At 50.5% G+C, this 25,065-nt stretch overlaps 1 protein-coding gene across 1 annotated transcript in view; it reads left to right on the forward strand.

Annotated features, from left to right (window-relative positions):
- The window catches only part of xpnpep3 (X-prolyl aminopeptidase 3, mitochondrial), a 32,115-nt gene extending 11,241 nt beyond the window's left edge, over positions 1-20,874 (forward strand). The window contains exons 5-10 of the mRNA XM_080217658.1: positions 471-533; positions 2,438-2,551; positions 6,242-6,327; positions 10,970-11,153; positions 12,631-12,751; positions 19,020-20,874. Coding sequence (XP_080073784.1) covers positions 471-533; positions 2,438-2,551; positions 6,242-6,327; positions 10,970-11,153; positions 12,631-12,751; positions 19,020-19,183 — 732 coding nt within the window. The 3' untranslated portion in view covers positions 19,184-20,874. The remainder of the gene's footprint in view (positions 1-470; positions 534-2,437; positions 2,552-6,241; positions 6,328-10,969; positions 11,154-12,630; positions 12,752-19,019) is intronic.
- The last annotated feature ends 4,191 nt before the right edge of the window (positions 20,875-25,065 follow it).

A 25,065-nucleotide genomic window follows, 5' to 3' on the forward strand; every position in this document is an offset into this window, starting at 1 on the left:
AAATGCATGTCTGACAGCATCTGTGGAGAGCGAATAGAACCAACATATCGAATCTCGATGACCCTTCACACGGTGGCACGGTGGTTGGCGCTGCTGCCTCACAGCGCCAGGGACTAGAGTTCGATTCCTGGCTTGGGTCACTATCTATGTGGAGTTTGCACGTTCTCCCCGTGTCTGAGTGGGTTTCCCCCGGGTGCTCTGGTTCCCTCCCACAGTCTGAAAGACATGCTGGTGAAGTGCGTTGGCCGTGCTAAATTCTGCCTCGGTGTACCCGAACAGGTGCCGGAGTGTGGCGATTAGGGGATTTTCACAGTGACTTCATTGCAGTGTTAATGTAAGCCTACTTGTGACTAATAAATAAACTTTAAACTTCTACTTTTTCTTTAACTTGTTCAGTTATTGCTGCTGTGTATTTTGCAAAGTTTCCAAGTTGCCATGGTGCCGGTCCAAGCTTTGTTGTTTACTTTCAGGCATTCATCAGCACGATGCTTTCGTCCAAGGCTCCAGTTGATGAGTCCTATATTTATGCAAAGGTAAGCAGCAAAACTTTTAGTATCATGGTAGCAACCAGGTGTATATGGAACAAATAATTAAGTATTAGCTTACAAGTAAAGCTCATCAAATGTATCACAATGCTTGGCAGTTAACTGGATTAAGAGCTTGGCAGTTAACTGTCAGTCCCCATCACCTGGTGCATTCTACATGACCGAACCTCTACCAATCAGAGTCCACTTGCCAACTGGTCAATACTCTCTTCACTTACAGTACAAATTGTTGTTTTCTGTACATATTTTATTAATCTGGCAAATGAGTGCAAGATGAGAAGCTTCAACATGCCTCTTTTCTCAGTGGTAATCAAACCCTAAATTATTGTAATGTTTTCACAAGTATAAAAAGTTAATAAACCCGTCACATTGCATAGTCTGTGTGAATAAACCTCAAAATTGTGTTAACTAGTTCACCTGTTTTTTACCAATGCTGGACCCAGATATGAAAACAAAGCCTAAATTAATTGACTGCAATTTTCAACTGGTACGAGACTAACCAGTGATTGCACATGGAGGGTTGTATTTTGACTGCCAATGGTTTTTTGTAATCCTACCCTTGGCCCCGTGATATTCCGATCCAAACAAGAGGAAGTGAACCCGGAGTGTTGGTCACCCATATCTCCAGCGTTGAGACATCCCACCAACCTTTCAATCCCCCAACATACTGTGATCACTATGAGTGAGGCCACGCTGACTGGCAGAGTTGGTGCTTGGTAAGGTGCCAACTGAAGGGCCACCATCGAACTTACTTTATCAAATATGTTTCAGGGTAAATGCTTGTCACACTTCAGCCCTGGGTTAATATCCTGATATGAGGTTACAGAGGAGGTTCCCCAGGATGCTGCCTGGGATGGAGTGTTTGAGCGATAAGGAGAGGCTGGTTAGGCTTGGATTTTCTCTGGAGCAGAGAAGGCTGAGGGGGGGCAGGATTGAGGTGTGTAAGATTATGCTGGGTCTAGACAGGGTGAGTAGTTCCCCTTAGTTGAAGGGTAAGTAATGAGCCAGCATCACGGTAGCACAGTGGTTAACACTGCTGCCTCACAGCACCAGGGACCTGGGTTTGCTTCCCGGCTCGGGTCGCTGTCTGTGTGGAGTTTGCACGTTCTCCCCATGTCTGCGTGGGTTTCCTCCGGGTGCTCTGGTTTCCTCCCACAGTCCAAAGATGTACTGGTTAGGTGGATTGGCCATGCTAAATTGCCCCATAGTGTACTGGGATGTGTAGATTAGTGGGATTAGGAACATAAGAACTAGGAGCAGGAGTAGGCCATCTGGCCCCTCGAGCCTGCTCCGCCATTCAGTAAGATCATGGCTGATCTTTTCATGGACTCAGCTCCTCTTACCCGCCTGCTCACCGTAACCCTTAATTCCTTTACTGTTCAAAAATGTATCTATCCTTGCAATAAAAGATAGATTAATGGGGTAAATACATGGGGTTGTGGGATAGGACCTGGGGTGGGATTGTTGTTGGTGCAGATGGGCTGAATGGCCCCCTTTTGCACTGTAGGGATTCTATGATTCCACAAGGGGGCATAGCTTTAGGGCGAGGGGTAGGATATTCAGAGGGGATTTGAGAAGAAGAAATTTCACTCAGAGGGTGGTGGGAATCTGGAATGCGCTGCCTGGGAAGGTAGTGGAGACTGGAAACCTTACAACCCTTTAAGTAATATTTGGATGAGCACTTGAAGCATCAGAACATTCAAGGCTATGGTACAAGTACAGGAAAATGGGATTAGTGTGCCTTTAGTGGTAGCTATTCAGTGCAGACTCAATGGGCTGAAGGGCCTTTTCTGCACTGTATGACTCTATATTTAGTTTTGTGTGAGATGGATGAAATGCATTGGAGGATGATTCTCCGTAACCTGCGACTCCAAATTATTTCTCCGTTGCAGTTTGACTTTGAGTGTCGAGCTCGAGGGGCAGATCTCCTGGCATACCCTCCAGTCGTAGCTGGTGGCAATCGCTCCAATATCCTGCATTATGTGAAAAATAACCAGATGATTAAGGTAAGGGTGTATTCTAGTCAATGTCTTTATCTATTAGATTGCTAAGATTTGTTAATGTTAATTACATTGTTAGGGATTGTTACTGCATCACTAAGGGAAGCAGGTCATGGATGTTTGAATACATAAATACTTAAAGTTTATTTATTAGTCACAAGTTACATTAACACTGCAATGAAATTACTGTGAAAATCCCCTAGTCGCCACAGTCCGGCACCTGTTTGGGTACACTGAGGGAGAATTTAGCACAGCCAATGCACCCTAACCAGCACATCTTTCAGACTGTGCGAGGAAAGATTATTTATTAGTCACAAGTAGGCTTACATTAACACTGCAATGAAGTTACTATGAAATTCCCCTAGTCGCCACTGTCCAGGTCAATGCATCTAACCATCACGTCTTTCAGACTGTGGGAGGAAACCGGAGCACCCGGAGGAATCCTGTGCAGACTCCCCATAGACAGTGAAAGCTGGGAATCGAGTGCAGGTCCCTGATGCTCTGAAGCAGCAGGGATCTGGAAGCTAACCACTGTGCCACTGTGTCGCCCCAGAGCACCCGGAGGAAACGCACGCAGACACGGGGAGAACGTGCAAATTCTACACAGACAGTGACCCAAGCCAGGAATCGAACCCAGGCCCCTGACACTGTGAAGCAGCAGTGCCAACCACTGTGCCACCGTGTCGCCCCAGAGCACCTGGAGGAAACCCACGCAGACACGGGGAGAACGTGCAAACTCCACACAGACAGTGACCCAAACTGGGAATCGAACCTGGGTCCCTGACACTGTGAAGCAGCAGTGCTAACCACTGTGCCACCATGTTACCCCTGAGTACCCGGAGGAAACCCATGCAGAGACAGGAGAGAATGTGCAAACTCCACACAGATAGTGACCCAAAGGCCATCCATTGGCACACTTCTGGCCTTCCATGACCTGTGGGCACTGCGGGAGCTGAGGTCACCCCACCCAGGAATGATAGTCTGGTTTAGCTGGTTAAGTTTCCTTTGACATTTTATACTAGTTGCAGTGGCCCTACCTGGGGCTGTGATGCCTGCCGTTTTTGTTTTAATTTATTGACCATTGCTTTTATTGAACAAGTATCGATAGGGGATAGCTGGGACACTGGGTGTGAGTGACACTGAGCAAAGCCAATAACCTCTCGCGACAAGGAAAGGCTGTTAGGTTTGACATCACCAACCGGTGTGGATCCTGTATTTTATTACACAACACGTGCTGGAAATGATTGATCAGTGGTTACATACTGAAGAACTTGTAGTGATATCTGTACGATAAGGTTTTGATTAGGCTGGCAGCTCCCCCCTTTTACTCCGGGACTCTGTCCTTTGATGCAATTTGCATTTCCCTGCGTCCATGCGCACAGGAACTCCAATCGCTGATCCGAAGCTTCCTCCTCCCTTTTCTCCGTGTTCCTTAAAGCCCATGTCTTTGACCCAAGCTTTTGGTCAACACTCTCCTCATGAGGCTCCGTGTCGGAATGTCTGATAACACTCCCGGGAAACAGCTTGGGATGCTAAAGGTCCAATGGAAATAAAAATTGCTCTGTTACGGTAACAGAACACATTGCGTAAATTAGGCTCAAGGATAGCACAGTGGTTAGCTCTGCTGCTTCACAGCTCCAGGGTCCTGGGTTCGATTCCCGGCTCGGGTCACTGTCTGTGTGGAGTTTGCACATTCTCCTCGTGTCTGCGTGGGTTTCCTCCGGGTGCTCTGGTTTCCTCCCACCGTCCAGAGATGTGTGGGTTAGGTTGATTGGCCATGCTAAAATTGACAGTAGATGTGTAGGTTAGAGAGGATTAGTGGGTAAAATATGTACGGATTGGGGGTAGGGCCTGGGTGGGATTGTGGTCGGTGCAGACTCGATGGGCCGAAGGGCCTCTTTCTATACTGTAGGAATCTATGATTCCTACAGTACAGAAGGAAGCCCATCCTGCCTGAACGGACAACAATCCCACTCAGGACCTATCCCACGTATTTACCCGACTAATCCCCCTGTCCTCATATCTGAAAACAACCATTACACTTTGTTGTAAATTGGGGCTATGCGGAGATGATACTGGTCTCGAGGTGTGTAACCGATCTAATTCACAGTGCTTTAGAATGCCTGCTCACGCTTGAAATTTGGTTCTCCAGCTCTTTCCACAGTTGGTTTACTTTCCCCAGAGTTCACGGCAATGGGGCTATGCAGAGATGATACTGGTCTCGAGGTGTGTAACCGATCTAATTCACAGTGGGTTAGCACTGCTGCTTCACAGCTCCGGGGTCCTGGGTTCGATTCCCGGCTCGGGTCACTGTCTGTGTGGAGTTTGCACATTCTCCTCGTGTCTGCGTGGGTTTCCTCCGGGTGCTCCGGTTTCCTCCCACAGTCCAAAGATGTGTGGGTTAGGTTGATTGGCCGTGCTAAGAAATTGCCCCTTAGTGTCCAGGGATGTGTAGGTTAGAGGGATTAGCGGATAAAGTATTATGTAGAGATATGGGGATAGGGCCTGGGTGGGATTGTGGTCAGTGCAGACTTGATGGGCCGAAGGGCCTGTTTCTGTACTGTAGGGTTTCTATGTTCATGACAGTGTAAAAGGGCTGACTGAATTGAAGCATTTAAAATGATTAAAAGGAATTGTGTTGGAGTTCACTGGGGTGGCCCAGCTAGCTGCGATTGCCTGCACGTTACCCGTATGCCCCATCAGATGTCTGACCAGGGATTTCCGCTCTCACCCCCTGCCACTGGTTTCCCAAGTTGAGACTCAACCCGTTTAGAGGTTTACCAGGATGTTGCCTGGGTCTGGAGGGTATGAGCAATGAGGAGGGGTTGGAGAAACTCGGTTTGTCCTCACTGGAACGACGCAGGTTGAGATAGGGGTTTACAAGGTTATGAGCGACACGGACAGAGTGGATAGTCAGATGCTAGGGTAGAAAAGTCAAATACTAGGGGACAGGGGTTTAAGGTGAGTGGGGAAAAGTTTAGAGGAGATGTGCGAGATAAGTTTTTTTACACAGAGGGTGGTGAGTGTCTGGAACGGGCTGACCAGGGAGGGGGTGGGAGCAGGTACAATAACGGCATTTAAGGGGCAATTAGACAAATACATGAATAGGATGGGACTGGAAGGATACAGACTCTGTAAGCACATACGGTTTTAGTTTAGGCAGGCAGCATTGTTGGCACAGGCTTGTAGGGCCGAAGGGCCTGTTCCTGTCCTGTACTGTTCTTTGTTCTTTCTTTGTCCATGTTACGAGCACACCTTCCTTGGACACCAATTCCTAGGCTGGGACTCGAACCCGGAGCTTCTGGCTGAGAGGCAGGGACACTAACCCACTGCCACAGAACCACCTCGAAACGAAATGTAATAAAGCTGATATGGTGGAAGTATTTCTCTGATGGGAGAGTTTACAACAAGTGGGTCAACTGAAAAACCCAGGCTGTACAGAAATGCCACATTTCCTCGCACAGCGGGTCGAGGGAATCTGCAGCTCTGTTCCCCAAAAGTTGTAGAGGCTGTGGGTGAACTGAAAATCGAACACTGTTAGATTCTATTGGGTGTTGGGGTTACAGAACGAAGGTGGATAAGTGGAGATCGGTTATTGATCAGTTATGCTGTAGTTGGACAGTGAAAGGAGCTGGAGGTGCTGACTGGCCTCCGTGTGTTGCTTTATTAACCCCCTGAACTGCACTCTCTCACCAGGATGGGGAGCTGGTCCTACTGGATGGAGGCTGCGAGTATTCCGGCTATGTCAGTGATGTCACACGGGTCTGGCCTGTCAATGGAAGGTGAGGATTCACCCGTCACCCGTACCCTCCCCGGCCCCTCACCCAGGGTCCGTACCCTCCCCGGCCCCTCACCCAGGGGGTCCGTACCCTCCCCAGCCCCTCACCCGTCACCCATACCCTCCCCGGCCCCTCACCCAGGGTCCGTACCCTCCCCAGCCCCTCACCCAGGGGGTCCGTACCCTCCCCAGCCCCTCACCCGTCACCCATACCCTCCCCGGCCCCTCACCCAGGGTCCATACCCTCCCCAGCCCCTCACCCAGGGTCCGTACCCTCCACGGCCCCTCACCCGTACCCTCCCCGGCCCCTCACCCAGGGTCCGTACCCTCCCCGGCCCCTCACCCAGGGTCCGTACCCTCCCCGGCCCCTCACCCAGGGTCCGTACCCTCCCCGGCCCCTCACCCATACCCTCCCCGGCCCCTCACCCAGGGTCCGTACCCTCCCCGGCCCCTCACCCATACCCTCCCCGGCCCCTCACCCAGGGTCCGTACCCTCCCCGGCCCCTCACCCGTCACCCATACCCTCCCCGGCCCCTCACCCAGGGTCCGTACCCTCCCCGGCCCCTCACCCAGGGTCCGTACCCTCCCCGGCCCCTCACCCAGGGTCCGTACCCTCCCCGGCCCCTCACCCAGGGTCCGTACCCTCCCCGGCCCCTCACCCAGGGTCCGTACCCTCCCCGGCCCCTCACCCAGGGTCCGTACCCTCCCCGGCCCCTCACCCAGGGTCCGTACCCTCCCCGGCCCCTCACCCAGGGTCCGTACCCTCCCCGGCCCCTCACCCAGGGTCCGTACCCTCCCCGGCCCCTCACCCGTACCCTCCCCGGCCCCTCACCCGTACCCTCCCCGGCCCCTCACCCAGGGTCCGTACCCTCCCCGGCCCCTCACCCGTACCCTCCCCGGCCCCTCACCCAGGGTCCGTACCCTCCCCGGCCCCTCACCCAGGGTCCGTACCCTCCCCGGCCCCTCACCCAGGGTCCGTACCCTCCCCGGCCCCTCACCCAGGGGGGTCCGTACCCTCCCCAGCCCCTCACCCATTACCCTCCCCAGCCCCTCACCCAGGGTCCGTACCCTCCCCAGCCCCTCACCCATACCCTCCCCGGCCCCTCACCCAGGGGGTCCGTACCCTCCCCGGCCCCTCACCCAGGGTCCGTACCCTCCCCGGCCCCTCACCCAGGGTCCGTACCCTCCCCGGCCCCTCACCCAGGGGGTCCGTACCCTCCCAGCCCCTCACCCATACCCTCCCCGGCCCCTCACCCAGGGTCCGTACCCTCCCCAGCCCCTCACCCATACCCTCCCCGGCCCCTCACCCAGGGGGTCCGTACCCTCCCAGCCCCTCACCGGTAACCTGTATCTCCCCAGCCCATCACTCAGGGTCTGTACTCTCCCAGCTCCTCACCGGTGGCCTGTACCTCCCCAGCCTCTCACCTGCAGCCCATACCCTCCATAGCCCCTCACCAGTGGCCCACACTCTCCCCAGTCCCTCAGCCATCAGCCATTCCCTCACCGGCCCCTCACCCAAGGTCCGTACCCTCCCCAGCCCTTCATCCAGGTCCCGTACCCTCCTCAGTCCCTCACTCAGGGCCCTCACTCCAGGGCCTGTAGTGTCCCAGCCCCTCACCCATGGTCTGTACCCTCTCCAGCCCCTCACCCATGGCCCAGCCCCTCACCCAGGGCCCATACCCTCCCAGCACCTCATCCATACCTTCCCAGCCCCTCACCCGCGGTCTGTATCCTCCCAGCCCCTCACCCATGGTGTGTGTGCATGCATGTGTGTGTGTGAGTGCACTTTGCCTCTACGCGGTCCATTTCCACCTTTTCTCGGCCTATTCATGTATCTGTCCAGATGCCACTTAAACGTCACTATTGTATCTGCTTCTACCGCCTCCTCTGGCACCGCATTCCAGGCACTTACCACCCACTGTGTATGAAAAACCTGTGTGTCTTGCATCTTCTTCAAACTTTCCCCATTTGACCTTAAACCCATGCCCCCTAGTAATTGACATTTCTACCCTGGGAAAAAGACTCTGACTATCCGCTCTGTCCCTGCCCCTCATCATTTTGTAAACTTCTTATCAGGCCGTCACTCAGCCTCTGTCATTCCAGTGAGAACAAACTGAGTTTCTTCTACCTCTCCTCATAGCTAATACCCTCCAGACCCAGGGAACATCCTGGTAAACCTTTTCTGTACCCTCTCCAAAGCCTCCACATCCTTCAGTACGAGCTCTCGGCCCTTAAGCATTGGAGCCCCTCACACCCCTCACTGACAATTGGCAATGGAGAGAGAGTCAGGCCAGGATTCGCGTTCCATAACCAGTGACTTCCTCGGTTCAGGAGTGCAGGCGTGTCGATAGGATCGGACCATTGTCGAGATTCAGAAGCACACACACGCGTACGCACACACACCCCCTGGGTGAGTTTGCTGTGTGGGAGAGAACAGGAGGAATACTGAGGTACTGATGGCTGCTAGTGTCTTTAGGATTAAACAGGATTTATTCACACTTGGAAACAAATGGACTTATTCGTGAAGGACAGGTCGTGTCTCACTAACTTGATCGCGTTTTTCGAGGAAGTGACAAAGATGATAGATGAGAGAAAGGCAGAGAATGTTGTCTACATGGACTTCAGTAAGGCCTTTGACAAGGTCCCTCATGGTAAACTGATATGAAAGGTGAAGTCACATAGGATCAGAAGAGAGCTGGGAAGGTGGACACACAACTGGCTTGGCCATAGAAGACAGAGGGTAGCAGTAGAGGGGTTCCACAGGGATCAGTTCTGGAACCTTTGTGGTTCATAGTAGATAGAAATGATTTGTTTAAGTTTTAAGTTTTTATTTATTAGTCACAAGTAGTGTTAACATTAGCACTGCAATGAAGTTACTGTGAAATTCCCCTATTCGCCCGGCGCCTGTTCGGGTCACTGCACCTGACCAGCACATCTTTCAGGTTTGGAGGAAAATGCAGCTAGTCTGATTAGTAAGTTTGCACCAAAAAATTGGTGGAGTTGTGGACAGTGAAGAGGATGCAGCAAGATATAGACTGGTTGGACACTTGGGCAGAGAAATGGCAGATGGAGTTTAATCTGGACAAATGTGAGATAATGCATTTTGGAAGGTCCAATGCATGTAGGAATTATACAGTAAATGGTAGAACCCTTAGGGGTATTGACCAGCCAAGAGATCTGGGTGTACATGTCCACCGATCACTGAAAGGGGCAACACAGGTGGACATTACAATCGTGGCCGATCGTCCAACTCAATAGCCTAATCCTGCTTTCTCCCCATAACCTTTCATCCCATTCGCCCCAAGTGCTATATCCAGCCACCTCTTGAATACATTCAATGTTTTGGCCTCAGCTGCTTCCTGTGGTAATGAATTCCACAGACTCACCACTCTTTGGGTGAAGAAATGTCTCCTCACCTCCGTCCTAAATGGTCTACCCTGAATCCTCAGACTGTGAGCCCTGGTTCTGGGCTCCCCCCACCATTGGGAACATCCTCCCTGCACCTACCCTGTCTAGTCCTGTTAGAATTTTATGTCTCTATGAGATCCCCCGTCATTCATCTGAACTCCAGCAAAAACAATCCTAACCTAGTCAATCTCTCCTCATCTATTAGTCCCACCATCCCCGGAATCAGCCTGGTAAACCTCCGCTGCACTCCCTCGAGAGCAAGAACATCCTTCCTTATATTTACAATCTTCAGTCTTGGACTCCCCGCACTCCCCCCTTCTCTTACATCTACCTGCTTAAACCCCTTCACATCGAAAGATCTCTTTCAGGTCAACCTTTACGGATAATATAACCTTTTCGTTCTGAAAGCATGCTTGTGAAAATTCTTTTTGCACCTTCTCCAGTTCTCATTTATCCTTTTAGTAACATGGAGACTAGAGCTGTGTCTAATGAACTTCTACACGGGTTTAACAGGGCGGCACGGTGGTTAGCACTGCTGTCACACCGTGCCAGAGACCCGAGTTCAATTCCAGACTTGGGTGCCTGTCTGTGTGGAGTTTGCACATTCTCCCTGTATCCGCGTGGGTTTGCTTCCACAGTCCAAAAGATGTGTAGGTTAGGGGGATTGGCCATGCTAAATTGCCCCTTAGTGTCCAAAGATGTGTAGGTTAGGGGGATTGGGCATGCTAAATTGCCCCTTAGCGTCCAAAGATGTGTAGGTTAGGGGGATTGGCCGTGCTAAATTGCCCCTTAGTGTCCAAAGATGTGCGGGTTAGGTTGATTGGCCATGCTGAATTCACCCCTTAGCGTTATAGGGATCAGCAGGGTAATGGGGTTAAGGGGGTAGGGCCTGGGTGAAATTGTGGTTAGTGCAGATTCGATGGGCCAAATGGCCTCCTCCTGCACTGTAGGGATTCTATGGAACGATGGTTTTAATTCCAGATGTTTTAATTGGATTTCAATTCCACCATCTGCCATGGGTTGGGATTCAAACCCAGGTCCCCAGCACAGGGTCTCTGGATCACTCGTCCAGTGACAATCTAACCATGCCACTGCGTCCCCCGCCTTCTCATGAACACAGCGATTGACCAGCTAGGACCTGTTTCTGTGCATCCAGTTCAAACCCGCCTCCTGTGTGGCTTGTAAACCCTTGCTGGTGTCCTGCTGGAAAAGGCTAACCATTATTTGATCTGTTACAGATTCTCGGGGCCTCAGGCTGAGCTCTACCAGGTTGTTCTTGATGTTCAGAAGTCTTGCCTATCGCTGTGCACTCCTGGGATCAGTCTGGAGAACATCTACACGTTTATGCTGGCTGCACTCAAACAGAAGCTGAAGGAGATGGGGGTCCTGCAGGAGACAGCAACCCAGCGTATTGGCCACAAGGTCCGACCCGTTCGTAAACGCATTGCTTCAGCTCACTCTGATCAGTCATGGTTAAGTTGGTAAACTATTGGGAAGCAAAGGGTTTGCGTGTTAGCACTAACCAGTGGGGTATCAGTCCTGTACCTGGGATTGCCATTCAGCTGTTTTGCGGCTCTCTTTGGCACAGGGGGCTGAATCTGGTTTGGGATTTGGGATGGCAATGCCTCCTTGACTGCCACAACCCTTCAGAAGCTCACCCAAGTTCACCATCGATTGACTTACAGGAGGCCATTTGGCCCATCGGCTCTGCACCGACCCCAATTCCACCCCTATTCCCCGTAACCACACGAATTTACCCTGTTAATCCCCCAATACTAAGGGGCGGTTTAGCACGGCCAATCAACCTAACCTGCACAGCTTTGGACTGTGGGAGGAAACCGGAGCACCCGGAGGAAACCCACAGAGACACGGGGAGAACGTGCAGACTCCACATAGACAGTGACCCGAGAATCGAACCCGGGTCCCTGGCGCAGTGAGGCAGCAGTGCTAACCACTGTGCCACCGTGCTGCCCAATGACTAATCTGGGGCTTCGATTCCATTTTCCCACCCACTCCCCATATGGAATCATAGAGGTTTACAGTATGGAAAGAGGCCATTAGGCCCAACTTGTCCATGCTGTCCTTTTTTTTAAACTCCTAAGCTAGTCCCAATTGCCTGCATTTGGCCCATATCCCTCTATACCCATCTTACCCATGTAACTGTCTAAACGCTTTTTATAAAATTGTACCCATCTCTGCTACTGCCTCTGGCAGCCTGTTCCATACACGCACCACCGTCTGTGAAAAATTGCCCCTCTGGACACTTTTGTATCTCTCCCCTCTCACCTTAAACCTATGCCCTCTAGTTTTAGACTCCCCTACCTTTGGGAAAAGATATTGACTACCTAGCTGATCTGTGCCCCTCATTATTTTATAGACCCCTATAAGATCACCCCTCAGCCTCCTACGCTCCAGGGAAAAAAGTCCCAATCTATTCAGCCTCTCCTTATAACTCAAGCCATCAAATCCCAGTAGCATCCTAGTAAAACTTCTCTGCACTCTTTCTAGTTTAATAATATCCTTTTTGTAATAGGGTGACCAGAACTGTACGCAGTATTCCAAGTGTGGCTTTAACTCTTTTAATATCTTCTAATTCCCTGAGAAACCAAAAATCTGTCTATCCCAGCCTTAAACATGTTCTATGATGGAGCACCCTTAACCCTCTGGGGCAGAGAATTCCCAAGATTCACAAACTCCAAGTGAGGTAACTTCTCAATCCTAAACGATCGGTCCCCTTACCCCGAGACTGTGCCCCCGTGTTCTAGATTCCCTGACCAGCAGAACGATCTCTGTCGGTAATCATGTCAAACCCCCTCAGAATCTTGTCTCAGTGGGATAACAAACACTGGGCAATATAAGGCCAGGTTCCTGCAATGAGAGTTGTGTTCTGTCCCTGCAGGCTGTTGGGGATTACTGCCCACACCACGTAGGACATTACCTGGGCATGGACGTCCACGACGCACAGGAAATCTCACGGTGCATCGCCCTCCAGCCTGGCATGGTGGTGACTATCGAACCTGGTGAGTAAATCAAAACCAGCGGTAAGTTAGAAAGCTGAGCTCTGGACACTTAGTTATTGCCTCAAACCAAATTCTAATAAAATGTTCGGACAATCATAACCAAGAATATATAGATCTGACCCTCTGCCTCATTTCAGCTGACAATCTTGCTGCAGTACAGTGGTTAGCACCACTGCCTCTCAGAGCCAGGGACCCAGGTTCGATTCCCAGCTTGGGTCACTGTCTGTGTTGAGTTTGCAAAGTCTCCCCGTGTCTGCGTGGGTTTCCTCTGGGTGCTCCGGTTTCCTCCCACAGTCCAAAGATGTGTAGGACAGGTGGATTGACCATGCTAAATGTGTGGAGATACAGGGTAAGAGAGGGGGAGAGGGCTGGGTAGGATACTGTGTCAAATTCAGTGCAGACTCAATGGACTGAATAGCCTCTTCTGCACTGTAGTAATTCCATGATTGCACCATCGCGTGCCACCTGATTGATTCCAGAATGTATGGCAGCACAGTGGTTGGCACTGCTGCCTCACAGCACCAGGGATCCGAGTTCGATTCTGACCTTGGGTCACTGTCTGTGTGAAGTTTGTACATTCTCCCTGTCTCTGTGTGGGTTTCCTCCCACAACAAGACCATAAGACATAGGGGCAGAATTAGGCCACTCGGCCCATCGAGTCTGCTTCACCATTCAGTCATGGCTGATATTTTTCTCATCCTCATTCTCCTGCCTTTTCCCCATAACCCCGATCCCCCTTATTAATCGAGAACCTATCTATCTCTGACCTAAAGATACTCAATGACCCGGCCTCCACAGCCCACTCTCTGGCTGAAGAAATTCCTCCTCATCTCTGTTTTAAAGGATTGTCCCTTTACCCTGAGGTTGTGCCCTCTGGTTCTAGTTTTTCCTACTAGTGGAAACATCCTCTCCACGTTCACCCTATCCAGGCCTTGCAGTATCCTGTGAGTTTCAATAAGATCCCCCTCTTCCTTCTAAACTCCAGTGAGTACAGCCCCAGAATCCTCAACCGTTCCTCATACGACAAGCTCTTAATTCCAGGGATCATTCTTGTGAACCTCCTCTGGACCCTTTCCAAGGCCAGCACATCCTTCCTTAGATACAGGGCCCCAAAACTGCTCACAATACTCCACAATACTCTGAGGCCTTATACAGCCTCAGAAGTACATCCCTGCTCTTGTATTCTAGCCCTCTCAACATGAACGCTAACATTTGCCTTGCTAACTGTCGACTGAACCTGCATGTTAACCTTAAGAGAATCTTGAACAATGACTCCCAAGTCCCTTTGTGTTTCTGATTTCCTAAGCATTTCCCCTTTAGGAAATAGTCTGTGCCTCTATTGCTCCTCCCAAAATGCATAACCTCACACGTTTCCACACTGTATTCCATCTGCCACTTCTTAGCCCACTCTCCTAACCTGTCCAAGTCCTTCTGTAGCCCCCCTGCTTCCTCAATACTACCTGTCCCTCTACATATCTTTGTATCTCCTGTAAACTTAGCAACAGTGCCTTCAGTTCCTTCCTCCAAATTCGTTAATGTTATCTGAAAGATGTGCTGGTTAGGGTGCATTGGCTGTGCTAAGTTCTCTCTGTGTACCCGAACAGGTGTCGGAGTGTGGCGACTAGGGGATTTTCACAGTAACTTCATTGCGGTGTTAATGTAAGCCTACTTATGCCGCCGATAAATTAAAAAAAACCCTCCTGCCGCTATGTCAGTCACCTCTTAAACTTTATAAGGGCCTCCACTTCCCCGGCCTCCACTTCCCCAGCCTCCCTGTTTACATCTCCGCTGTAAGAGGTTTTATCTTAAGTAGGTTCTTTAAAAGTAAAACTCAGCACCTTTCCGCATCCATAGGCGCCCCAGCCCCTTGCCCCTTCTCCTGAGGCTCCGTCTCCTAACAGTAGGTATTACTTGATTGATTTGTGAAAGGACAGTCAGTGTGTCATTCCCTTTCTGTTTGCTTATTTTTATGGGTGACACCAGCAGCTATTGCCCATTCTTAATTACCCCTTGGACTGAGAGTCTCGCTCGGCCATTTCAGAGTGCAGTTGAGAGTCAACCACATTGCTGTGGCTCTGGAGTCACATAGAACAGTACAGCACAGTACAGGTCCTTCGGCCCTCAATGTTGTGCCGAGCTATGTCCAAACCCAAGATCAAGCTATCCCACTCCCTATCATTCCGGTGTGCTCCATGTGCCTATCCAATAACCGCTTGAAGCTTCCTAAAGTGTCTGACTCCACTATCACAGCAGGCAGTGCATCCTACGCCCCAACCACTCTCTGAGCAAAGAATCTACCTCGGACATCCCTCCTACATCTCCCACCATGAACCTTATAGTTATGCCCCCTAATAACAGCTACATCCACCCGAGGAAATAGTCTCTGCACGTCCACTCTATCTATCCCCCTCATCATCTTATAAACCTCTATTAAGTCACATATAAGCCAAACCGGGGAAGGACAGCAGATTTCCCTCCCTAAAGGACATTAGTGAACCAGATGAGTTTTTCCGACAATCGACAATGGTTTCACGGCCATCAGTAGATTCTTAATTCCGGATTTTGATCAAATTCAAATGTCACCATCTACCACGGTGGGATTTGAACTCGGGTTACCAAGAGCAAGGTGGATTGGAAGCACACTAATGTGACGCCCCTATTCAAAAAGGGAGGGAGGCAGAAAGTAGGAAACTATAGACTAGTTAGCTTGACCTTTGTGTGTGGCTAAGTTGCTGGAATCAATCATTAAGGAGATGAGTGAGCTTTTGGAAAGACACCACTCATTGTCAGCACGGTTTTATGAAGGGTAAGTCATGCTTGACAAAGTTGCTTGAGCTTTTTGAGACATAACCAGCAAGGTGGATAATGGGGAATCTGTGGGTACGGTGTATCTAGACTTCCAGAAGGCATTTGACAAGATGCCGCATAATAGACTGATCCAGAAGGTGAGATCGCAGGGGACTGGGGGTAGAGTACTAGATTGGATTGAGTATTGCTGACGGACAGAAAGGAGAGGTTTGGGATAAATGGGCCCTTCTCTGGCTGGCAAACTGTAAGTAGCGGGGTATCACGGGGGTCAGTCCTCGGGCCTCAACAGTTTCCGATCTGTATAAATGATCTGTTGTGGAGAGTCTGCAGAAGGATCTAGATAGGCTGGGCGAATGGGCCAGGAAATGGCAAATGGAATTTATGGCAAGTGTGAGGTGGTCCACTTTGGTAGGAAGAATGGTAGGAAGGACTATTACTTACGGGGCGAAAAACTGCAGCAGGCGACGGTGCAGAGGGACCTCGGGGTCCTTGTGCATGAGTCGCAAAAACCCAGCTTGCAGGTGCAGCAGGTGGTCAGGAAGGCGAATGGGATGCTGGCCTTCATAGCGAGGGGGGGGTCTTGCTGCAGCTGTATAGGGCATTGGTGAGGCCGCAGCTGGAGTACTGTGTGCAGTTTTGGGCGCCGCACCTGCGCAAAGATATTTTGGCCTTGGAGGGAGTGCAGAGGAGGTTTACTAGGCTGATACCGGAGTTGAGGGGGTTGAGCTATGAGGAGAGGCTGAATAAACTGGGCTTGTACTCGTTAGAGTTTAGAAGAATGAGGGGAGATCTCATTGAGACGTATAAGATGATGAATGGGATGGATAGGATAGAGGTGGAGAGACTCTTCCCGCTCAAAAAAGACAGTAGGACTAGGGGGCACAGCCTCAAGATAAAAAGGGGGCGGTTTAGAACGGAGTTGAGGAGGAACTTCTTCACTCAAAGGGTGGTGAATCTCTGGAATTCTCTGCCCGTTGAAGTGGTGGAGGCTGCCTCGCTAAATATTTTTAAGACGCGGGTTGATGGGTTTTTGATAAGAGAGGGGATTAAGGGTTATGGGGAGAGGGCGGGAAAGTGGAACTGAGCCACGACAGATCAGCCATGATCTTATTGAATGGCGGGGCAGGCTCGAAGGGCTAGATGGCCTACTCCTGCTCCTATTTCTTATGTTCTTATATTATGTAAGCAGGGACAGAATGTAACATTGTAAAATTTGCAGGTGAGACTAAAATAGGTGGGAGAGCAGCCAGTGAACAGGAGATAAAGATTGTACAGAAAGGTATAGATAGGCTAGGAGAATGGGCCAAAATTTGGCAGATGGAGTTTAATGTGGATAAGCGTGAGGTTATTCATTTTGGCAGGAAAAAAAGGCAAATTATTATCCAAATGGAAAGGGGATTCAAAATGCAGAGGGATCTGGGTGTCATGGATCACAGAATGTGGGTATGCAGGTGCAGCGCTTAATAAAGAAGGCAAATGGAATGTTGCCATTTATTGCAAAAGGACTGGAGTGTAAAAGTAGGGAAGTGTTTTTGCAATTGTATCGGGAGTTGGTGAGACCATGGCTGGAGTCGTGTCCTTATTTGAGGAAGGATGTGTGACATTGGAGGCAGTTCAGAGGAGGTTCACCAGATTGATCCCGGGAATGACGTGTGAGGAGAGATTAAACAGTTTGGGCTTGTCCTCGCTGGAGTTTACAAGGGCGAGAGGCGATCTGATGGAGGGATGTAAAATTTTATAAGGGATTGATAGAGTAAATGTAGACCAAATGTTTCCCCTTGTGGGGCAATCTGGAACAAGAGGTCACGGAGCATAGTTTGAGAGACAGCAGATTTAAAACTGAGACAAACGTAAGAACACAAGAAATAGGAGCAGGAGTAGGCCATCCAGCCCTTCGAGCCTGCCCCGCCATTCAACAAGATCATGGCTGACCTGAAGTGGATCAGTTCCACTTTCCTGCTTTCTCCCCATAACCCTTAATTCCCTTGTCTATCAGAAACCTATCTACCCGTGACTTAAATATATTCAGCGAGGCAGCCTCCACCACTTCAACGGGCAGAGAATTCCAGAGATTCACCACCCTTTGAGTGAAGAAGTTCCTCCTCAACTCTGATCTAAACTGCTCCCCCCCTTATCTTGAGGCTGTGCCCTCTAGTCCTGTTGTCCTTTCTAAGCGGGAAGAATCTCTCTACCTCTACCCTATCCATCCCCTTCATTTCTTCTACGTCTCTGTAAGATCCCCCCTCATCCTTCTAAACAAGGAGGAGCTACTTCTCGCAGAGGGGGGGTGAATTTGTGGAACTCGCTGTCCCAGAGCGCAGTGGAGACTGAATCAGTGAACGGTTTCAAGAAGGAGATGGATATATTTCTAATAAGAAAGGGATAAAGGTGGATTTGGGGAACAGGTGGGGAAGGTGGATTTGGGACCAGGGAGAGATCAGTAATGATCTGATTGAATGGCGGAGCAGGCTGGAAGGGCTAAATGTCCGACTTCTGCTCCTAATTCCTTTTTCCTCCGTTCCCATTACCCTGGGATTCTGGATTACTAATCCAGTGACAACTCCACCACCACCTCCCCTTTTCTCTCCTCCTATTCCCTCATTCCCCACTTCCCTCATTTCCTCAACTGGGGAGGCGGTGGCCTAGTGGTATTACCATTGGACTATTATTCCGGAAGCTCAGCTAACATTCTGGTTCGAATCCCGCCACAGCAGATGGTGGAATTTGAATTCAATAAAAAATATCTGGAATTAAGAATCTACTGATGACCATGAAACCATTGTCAATTGTCATAAAAACCCATCTGGTTCACTACTGTCCTTTAGGGAAGGAAATCTGCCGTCCTTACCCGGTCTGGCCTACATGTGATTCCAGAGCCACAGCAATGTGGTTGACTCTAAACTGCCCTCTGAAATGGCCGAGCGAGACCCTCAGATTAAGGGCAACTCGGGATGGGTAATAAATGCTGGCCCAGCCAGTGACGCCCATAATCCCATGAATTAATTTGAAAAAACAATCACTTTGAAATCGGGGATTGTTTCTGTTTGATGCTAACCCACAGGTACCTACCCCGACTCTCACACCGACCCCTTCCCTCTAACCCAGACACACACACACCAGCTCACACACCGACCCCTTCCCTCTAACCCAGACACACACACACCCCTTCCAGCTAACCCAGACTCTCTCTCTCTCTCTCACACACACACACACACACACACACACACACACACTCTCTCTCACACACACCGACCCCTTCCAGCTAACCCAGACACACTCACTCACACAGACCTCTCAGCTAACCCACACACACCAGCTCACACCAACCCGTCCCAGCTAACGCGCTCGCGCACACACACACACACGCATACACACCGACCATTCCCCGCTAACCGTGACTATTTTATTCTGGTTCTGACCTCGGGTAAACTTGCTGTGGGAATCATTCTTTCCACTGCAGGGATCTACATCCCGGAAGATGACGTGTTAGCTCCGCCGAGATTCCGTGGAATAGGAATTCGGATTGAGGATGACGTTTTGATCACGGAAGAGGAGCCGGTCATTCTTTCGGCCGACTGTCCCAAGGAGTTGTTTGAATTGGAGCAGCTGTGGGCCCACCATTAACAGACTGTGTACCTCAGGAACATGCAGTGAAACACTAACCACGACAGATACAACCACAAGTGGATCCAGCATCTCCGCTCCACGGTCCCTGTGTGTGGCAGCTTCTGATGAGACAACGTTACAGTAAGTCAGCCTGTCCAGACGTGTAAAAGCTGTGGTAGCGTTTGCCCATTTCTCCGGTACAGGAGGCAGACAGCAAGACACAGGAACAACACACGAAAGTGTCTATAAAACTAAAATGACCTACATAGTGTTTCATGTCCCCCACGGTCATGGGATAACAGCACACTGTTATCCCCAAAAACCACTAGCCACGTGGCAGAAAACCCTGAGGAAATAAATGATTTCTGAGCTTAATTGAAATGGATTCTAGACTACCATGGTTCCTCGGAATGGGAATTCTCACTTCTTATCCTTATCCATTTATCCAGCCAGTGTCTGACCTCGCCAGTTAAACCCCACCCGGGGCAATAGGTGCGCGTAAAACATTAGGTGTTGGCGCTGAACTGTACCAGCTGGAAGTATCCGTTTAGGTATAGCTGCATTATATCACAGAGCTAGTGTGAGGTTTGGCAGCAATGGGTGGAGGAGAAAAACCCCGGTTGGGATTCCTACTCTGGAGTAATGTTCCCTCCTGCTTCCGTTAGAGGTGTGCGGCTGCCGTTTTGCACTGACCGCTGTCTTTAAGATTAGCGCACATCTCGGAAGGAGTGTTGCTTGTGTGCAGACTGTTTTGTTCCAGGCACTGCGTATTCCGGCACACCCGGGCAGCTTAGAGGGACCATTGCTTGCATGCCTCTGAATGAGGTTAGGATCGGACAGGGCTGTGATGCCTTCCTAAACGAATAGCCCCGCAGAACTTGCTATCTGTGGAGAAAGGCCAACTTGTTTGGAAAGCCACTACCAGAGGATTGATATGAATCACCCCTTCGTTTGATTTGATCTGATTACTTCTCACTCTATGTGATAGTATTGTTTCTTGCGCACTACATAGACAAAGCATACTGTTCATAGAGAGAGAGAGTGCAGACTTGTAGTGTTACAATCACAGCGAGGGTGTAGAGAAAGATCAACTTAATGTGAGGTAGGTCCATTCAAAAGCCTGACAGCAGCAGGGAAGGAGCTGTTCTTGAGATACGTGATGTCAGACTTTTGTATCTTTTTCCCGATGGAGGAAAGTGGAAGAGAGAATGTCCGGGGTTGCGTGGGGTCCTGGAATCTCACTGGCAAGTGGGATTAGATGGGCAATTCAGGACCTTTCATGTGTCAGTGCAGACTCGATGGGCCAAAGGGCCTTTTCTGCACTCTAGGATTCTGTAATTATGCCGGCTGCTTTTCCCGAGGCAGCGGGAAGTGTAGACAGAGTCAGTGGATGGGAGGCTGGTTTGCGTGATGGACTAGGCTACATTCACAACCATTTGTAATTTCCTGCGGTCTTGGGCAGAGCAGGAGCCCACACCAGGCTGTGATATTTTCTATGATGCAACTGTAAAAGTTAACACGGTTTTCAACGAATAGTTGCGTGTTATGCACATTTCATTCCAGTAAATTATTGATCAAGATTTGGGATTCTTATGCACAGGAACCGCATTACCAATCTATACTCAGTTGTTATTGTCAATACATATACTGCATTGACAGTTTATTTGAACAATGGTACAAGACATTAAATTCTGCTGATTATTTTTTGAGCTCCATTTGTTGCCTTCTTTTTGTGAATTGGAGGGAAAGTCCCAACATCTTAACCTAAATGTGACCTCTCCCCCTTCTCGCTTTCCCTCTGTGTGTTGGCTGGAGAGTGGAGCAGAGACAGGCGCTTTTAGCAGGGAATCATAGAATCGCTACCGTGCGGAAGGAGGCCATTCGGCCCATCGAGCCTGTACCGACCATAATCCCACCCAGACCCTATCCCCACAACCCCATGCATTTACCCTAGCTAATCCCACTGTCACTAAGGGGCAATTTAGCACGGCCAATCCACCTAACCTGCACATTTTTGGAGTGTGGGAGGAAACCCACGTAGGCACGCAGAGACTCCGCACACACAGTGACCCAAGCCAGGAATCGAACCCGGGTCACTGGCGCTGTGAGGCAGCAGTGCTAACCACTGTGCCACTGTGCTGCCCAATGGCTAATCTTGGGCTCCGACTCCATTTTCCCACACATACAGCACGGACAAGTTTACAGATTTGTCCACGTGCCCTTTCTTTCAACCCCTAAGCTAATCCCAATTGCCCGTGTTCAGCCCATACCCCTCTATACCCATCTTACCCATGTAACTGTCCAAATGCTTTTTAAAAGACAAAATTGTACCCGCCTCTACTACTACCTCTGGCAGCTTGTTCCAGACACTCTCCACCCTCTGTGTGAAAGAATTGCCCCTCTGGACCCTTTTGTATCTCTCCCCTCTCACCTTAAACCTATGCCTTCTAGTTTTAGACTCCTCTACTTTTAGGAAAAGATTCTGACTATCTAGCTGATCCACGCAGACAGTGACCCGAGGCCGGGATTGAACCCGGGTCTCTGGCGATGTAAGACAGCAGTGCTAACCGCTGTACCGCCCTATCCCTGTGGGACGGTGGAGTTGAGGTAACTGTACTGATCCCCACCCTCCTCACTGGGATGTGTGTAGAGTTGTGCTGTCTTAACCACCCCCTCCTGGCCATCTCTTTGGCCTTTGGGGCTTGGATTAAACATTCTCTTCAGAGCACCATCCCTCCTCTTCCTCCTTACTCCTTTTCTCTTTCCGATTTTCAGTCTGAAATTCTATTCATCCTCCACAGAGAATGTGGAAATCCTGAAAGAGAGAATGTGTTCCAGGATCTGACACATCCAAACAATGCCTCATCCAAAAGACAGGGCCTCCAAAACTGTGCAGCTTGCGATCAGTACAGCATTGAAATGTTAGGCTAGATAATGTGTGGCTGCAAGCCTACAGAGTCTTCAGAAAACCAACCCAAAGGGATCTAGACACTGAAAAACAAGACAGTAGGTAAGAGTTTCATTGAGGTGGGGTGGCACAGTGGGTTAGCACTGCTGCCTCACAGCGCCAGGGACCCGGGTTCGATTCCCGGCTCAGCACACAGTGGGTTAACACTGCTGCCTCACAGCGCCAGGGACCCGGGTTCGATTCCCAGCTCAGCACACAGTGGGTTAACACTGCTGCCTCACAGCGCCAGGGACCCGGGTTCGATTCCCGGCTCAGCACACAGTGGGTTAACACTGCTGCCTCACAGCGCCAGGGACCCGGGTTCGATTCCCGGCTCAGCACACAGTGGGTTAACACTGCTGCCTCACAGCGCCAGGGACCCGGGTTCGATTCCCAGCTCAGCACACAGTGGGTTAACACTGCTGCCTCACAGCGCCAGGGACCTGGGTTCGATTCCCGGCTCAGCACACAGTGGGTTAACACTGCTGCCTCACAGCGCCAGGGACCCGGGTTCGATTCCCAGCTCAGCGCACAGTGGGTTAACACTGCTGCCTCACAGCGCCAGGGACCCGGGTTCGATTCCCAGCTCAGCACACAGTGGGTTAACACTGCTGCCTCACAGCGCCAGGGACCCGGGTTCGATTCCCGGCTCAGCACACAGTGGGTTAGCACTGCTGCCTCACAGCGCCAGGGACCCGGGTTCGATTCCCAGCTCAGCACACAGTGGGTTAACACTGCTGCCTCACAGCGCCAGGGACCCGGGTTCGATTCCCAGCTCAGCACACAGTGGGTTAACACTGCTGCCTCACAGCGCCAGGGACCCGGGTTCGATTCCCGGCTCAGCACACAGTGGGTTAACACTGCTGCCTCACAGCGCCAGGGACCTGGGTTCGATTCCCGGCTCAGCACACAGTGGGTTAACACTGCTGCCTCACAGCGCCAGGGACCCGGCTTCGATTCCCGGCTCAGCACACAGTGGGTTAGCACTGCTGCCTCACAGCGCCAGGGACCCGGGTTCGATTCCCGGCTCAGCGCACAGTGAGTTAACACTGCTGCCTCACTGTGCCAGGGACCCGGGTTCGATTCTGTCCACGGTGGCTGTCTGTGTGGAGTCTGCACGCTCTCCCCGTGTCTGCGTGGGTTTCCTCTGGGTGCTCTGGTTTCCTCCCACACTGTAGAAATGCCAGCGTTGGACTGGGGTAAACACAGTAAGAAGTCACACAACACCTGGTGGTGAGACTTCTGACTGTGTTTACCCCAGTCCAACGCCAGCATCTCTACATCATGACTACCATCGACACTGCAAACTGCCGGATCCAAGTGGAGAGGATCTCCAAGAAGATTGCGCAGATCGACACAAACATCCGGTTTTTAGAACGATGCAAGAAAGCAGACACTTAAAGCTGGCGTTGTGAGACTTCATACTGTGTTCCTCTGGAGATGTACGGGTTAGGTTGATTGGCCATGCTAAATTGACTCGAGTGCTGGGGGTTAGCAGGGTAAACACGTGGGGTTACGGGGTTAGTGCCTGGATGGGATTATGGTTGGTGCAGACTCGATGGGCCAAATGGCCTCTTCCTGCACTGTAGGGACTCTGAGGTTATGGCCTGTGTCCTGCTAGAATGACACTGTTGTAGGTAAAAGACACCTCTGAGACGGAGTCAAAATACAGTGGGTTTTATTTCAAAAGCTTTTGGGAGAAACCTGGCCCCTAACAGTGGTTTACCAGGCCTCTCACTGAAGTGTGGGTATTTATACATCATGATTCTCAGCACCAGCCACTGGTATCTGTCAGGACTCGCAACGTTTCCACTTCCAGCCAGGATGCAACCCCTGGCTTCAACCAGGACTCGCATCGTTGTAAAAATCTGATGTTTGTGTCGATCTGCGCAATCTTCTCGGAGATCCTCTCCGCTTGGATCCGGCAGTTTGCGGTGTCGATGGTAGTCATGATGTGGAGATGCCGGCGTTGGACTGGGGTAAACACAGTCTGGCAGCTTCGATCACCTGCTGAACTTGCATGCCAGCTTTTTGCAATTTATGTACAAGAACCTCATGTTGAAGTTGTACAAGACATTGGTAAGGCCACACTTGGAATACTGTGTACAATTCTGGTCACCCCTTTATAGAAAGGATATTATTACACTAGAAAGAGCGCAGAAAAGATTTACCAGGATGTTACCGGGACTCGATGGTTTGAGTTATAAGGAGAGGCTGGATAGACTGGGACTTTTTTCTCTGGAGTGTAGGAGGCTGAGGGGTGATCTTATAGAGGTCTATAAAATAATGAGGAGCACAGATCAGCTAGATAGTCAATATCTTTTCCCAAAGGTAGGGGAGTCTAAAACTAGAGGGCATAGGTTTAAGGTGAGAGGGGAGAGATACAAAAGGATGCAGAGGGGCAATTGTTTCACACAGAGGGTGGTGAGTGTCTGGAACAAGCTGCCAGAGGTAGTAGTAGAGGCAGGTACAATTTTATCTTTTAAAAAGCATTTAAATAGTTACATGGGTACAATGGGTATAGAGGGATATGGGCCAAACGCGGGCAATTGGGACTAGCTTAGGGGTTTTAAAAAAAAAAAGGGCGACATGGACAAGTTGGGCTGAAGGGCCAGTTTCCATGCTATAAACCTCTATGACTCTGTCCAGGGCAACACAGTGGCACACTGATTAGCACTGCTGCCTCACAGCACCAGGGACCTGGATTTGATTCCCGGCTTGGGTCACTGTGCAGAATCTGCGCGTTCTCCCCGTGTCTGCATGGGTTTCCCCCAGGTCCTCCGGTTTCCACCCACAGTCCAAAAGACATGCTGGTTCGGTGCATTGGCCGTGCTAAATTGCCCCTCAGTGTACCCGAACAGGTGCTGGAGTGTGTCAGCTAGGGGATTTTTCTCAGTGACCTCATTGCAGTGTTAATGTAAGACTACTTGTAACATTAATAAATAAACTTTAG

The sequence above is a fragment of the Carcharhinus amblyrhynchos genome, chromosome 35 (assembly GCF_965287045.1).
Source record: "Carcharhinus amblyrhynchos chromosome 35, sCarAmb.v2.hapA, whole genome shotgun sequence".
Lineage (NCBI taxonomy): Eukaryota > Metazoa > Chordata > Chondrichthyes > Carcharhiniformes > Carcharhinidae > Carcharhinus > Carcharhinus amblyrhynchos.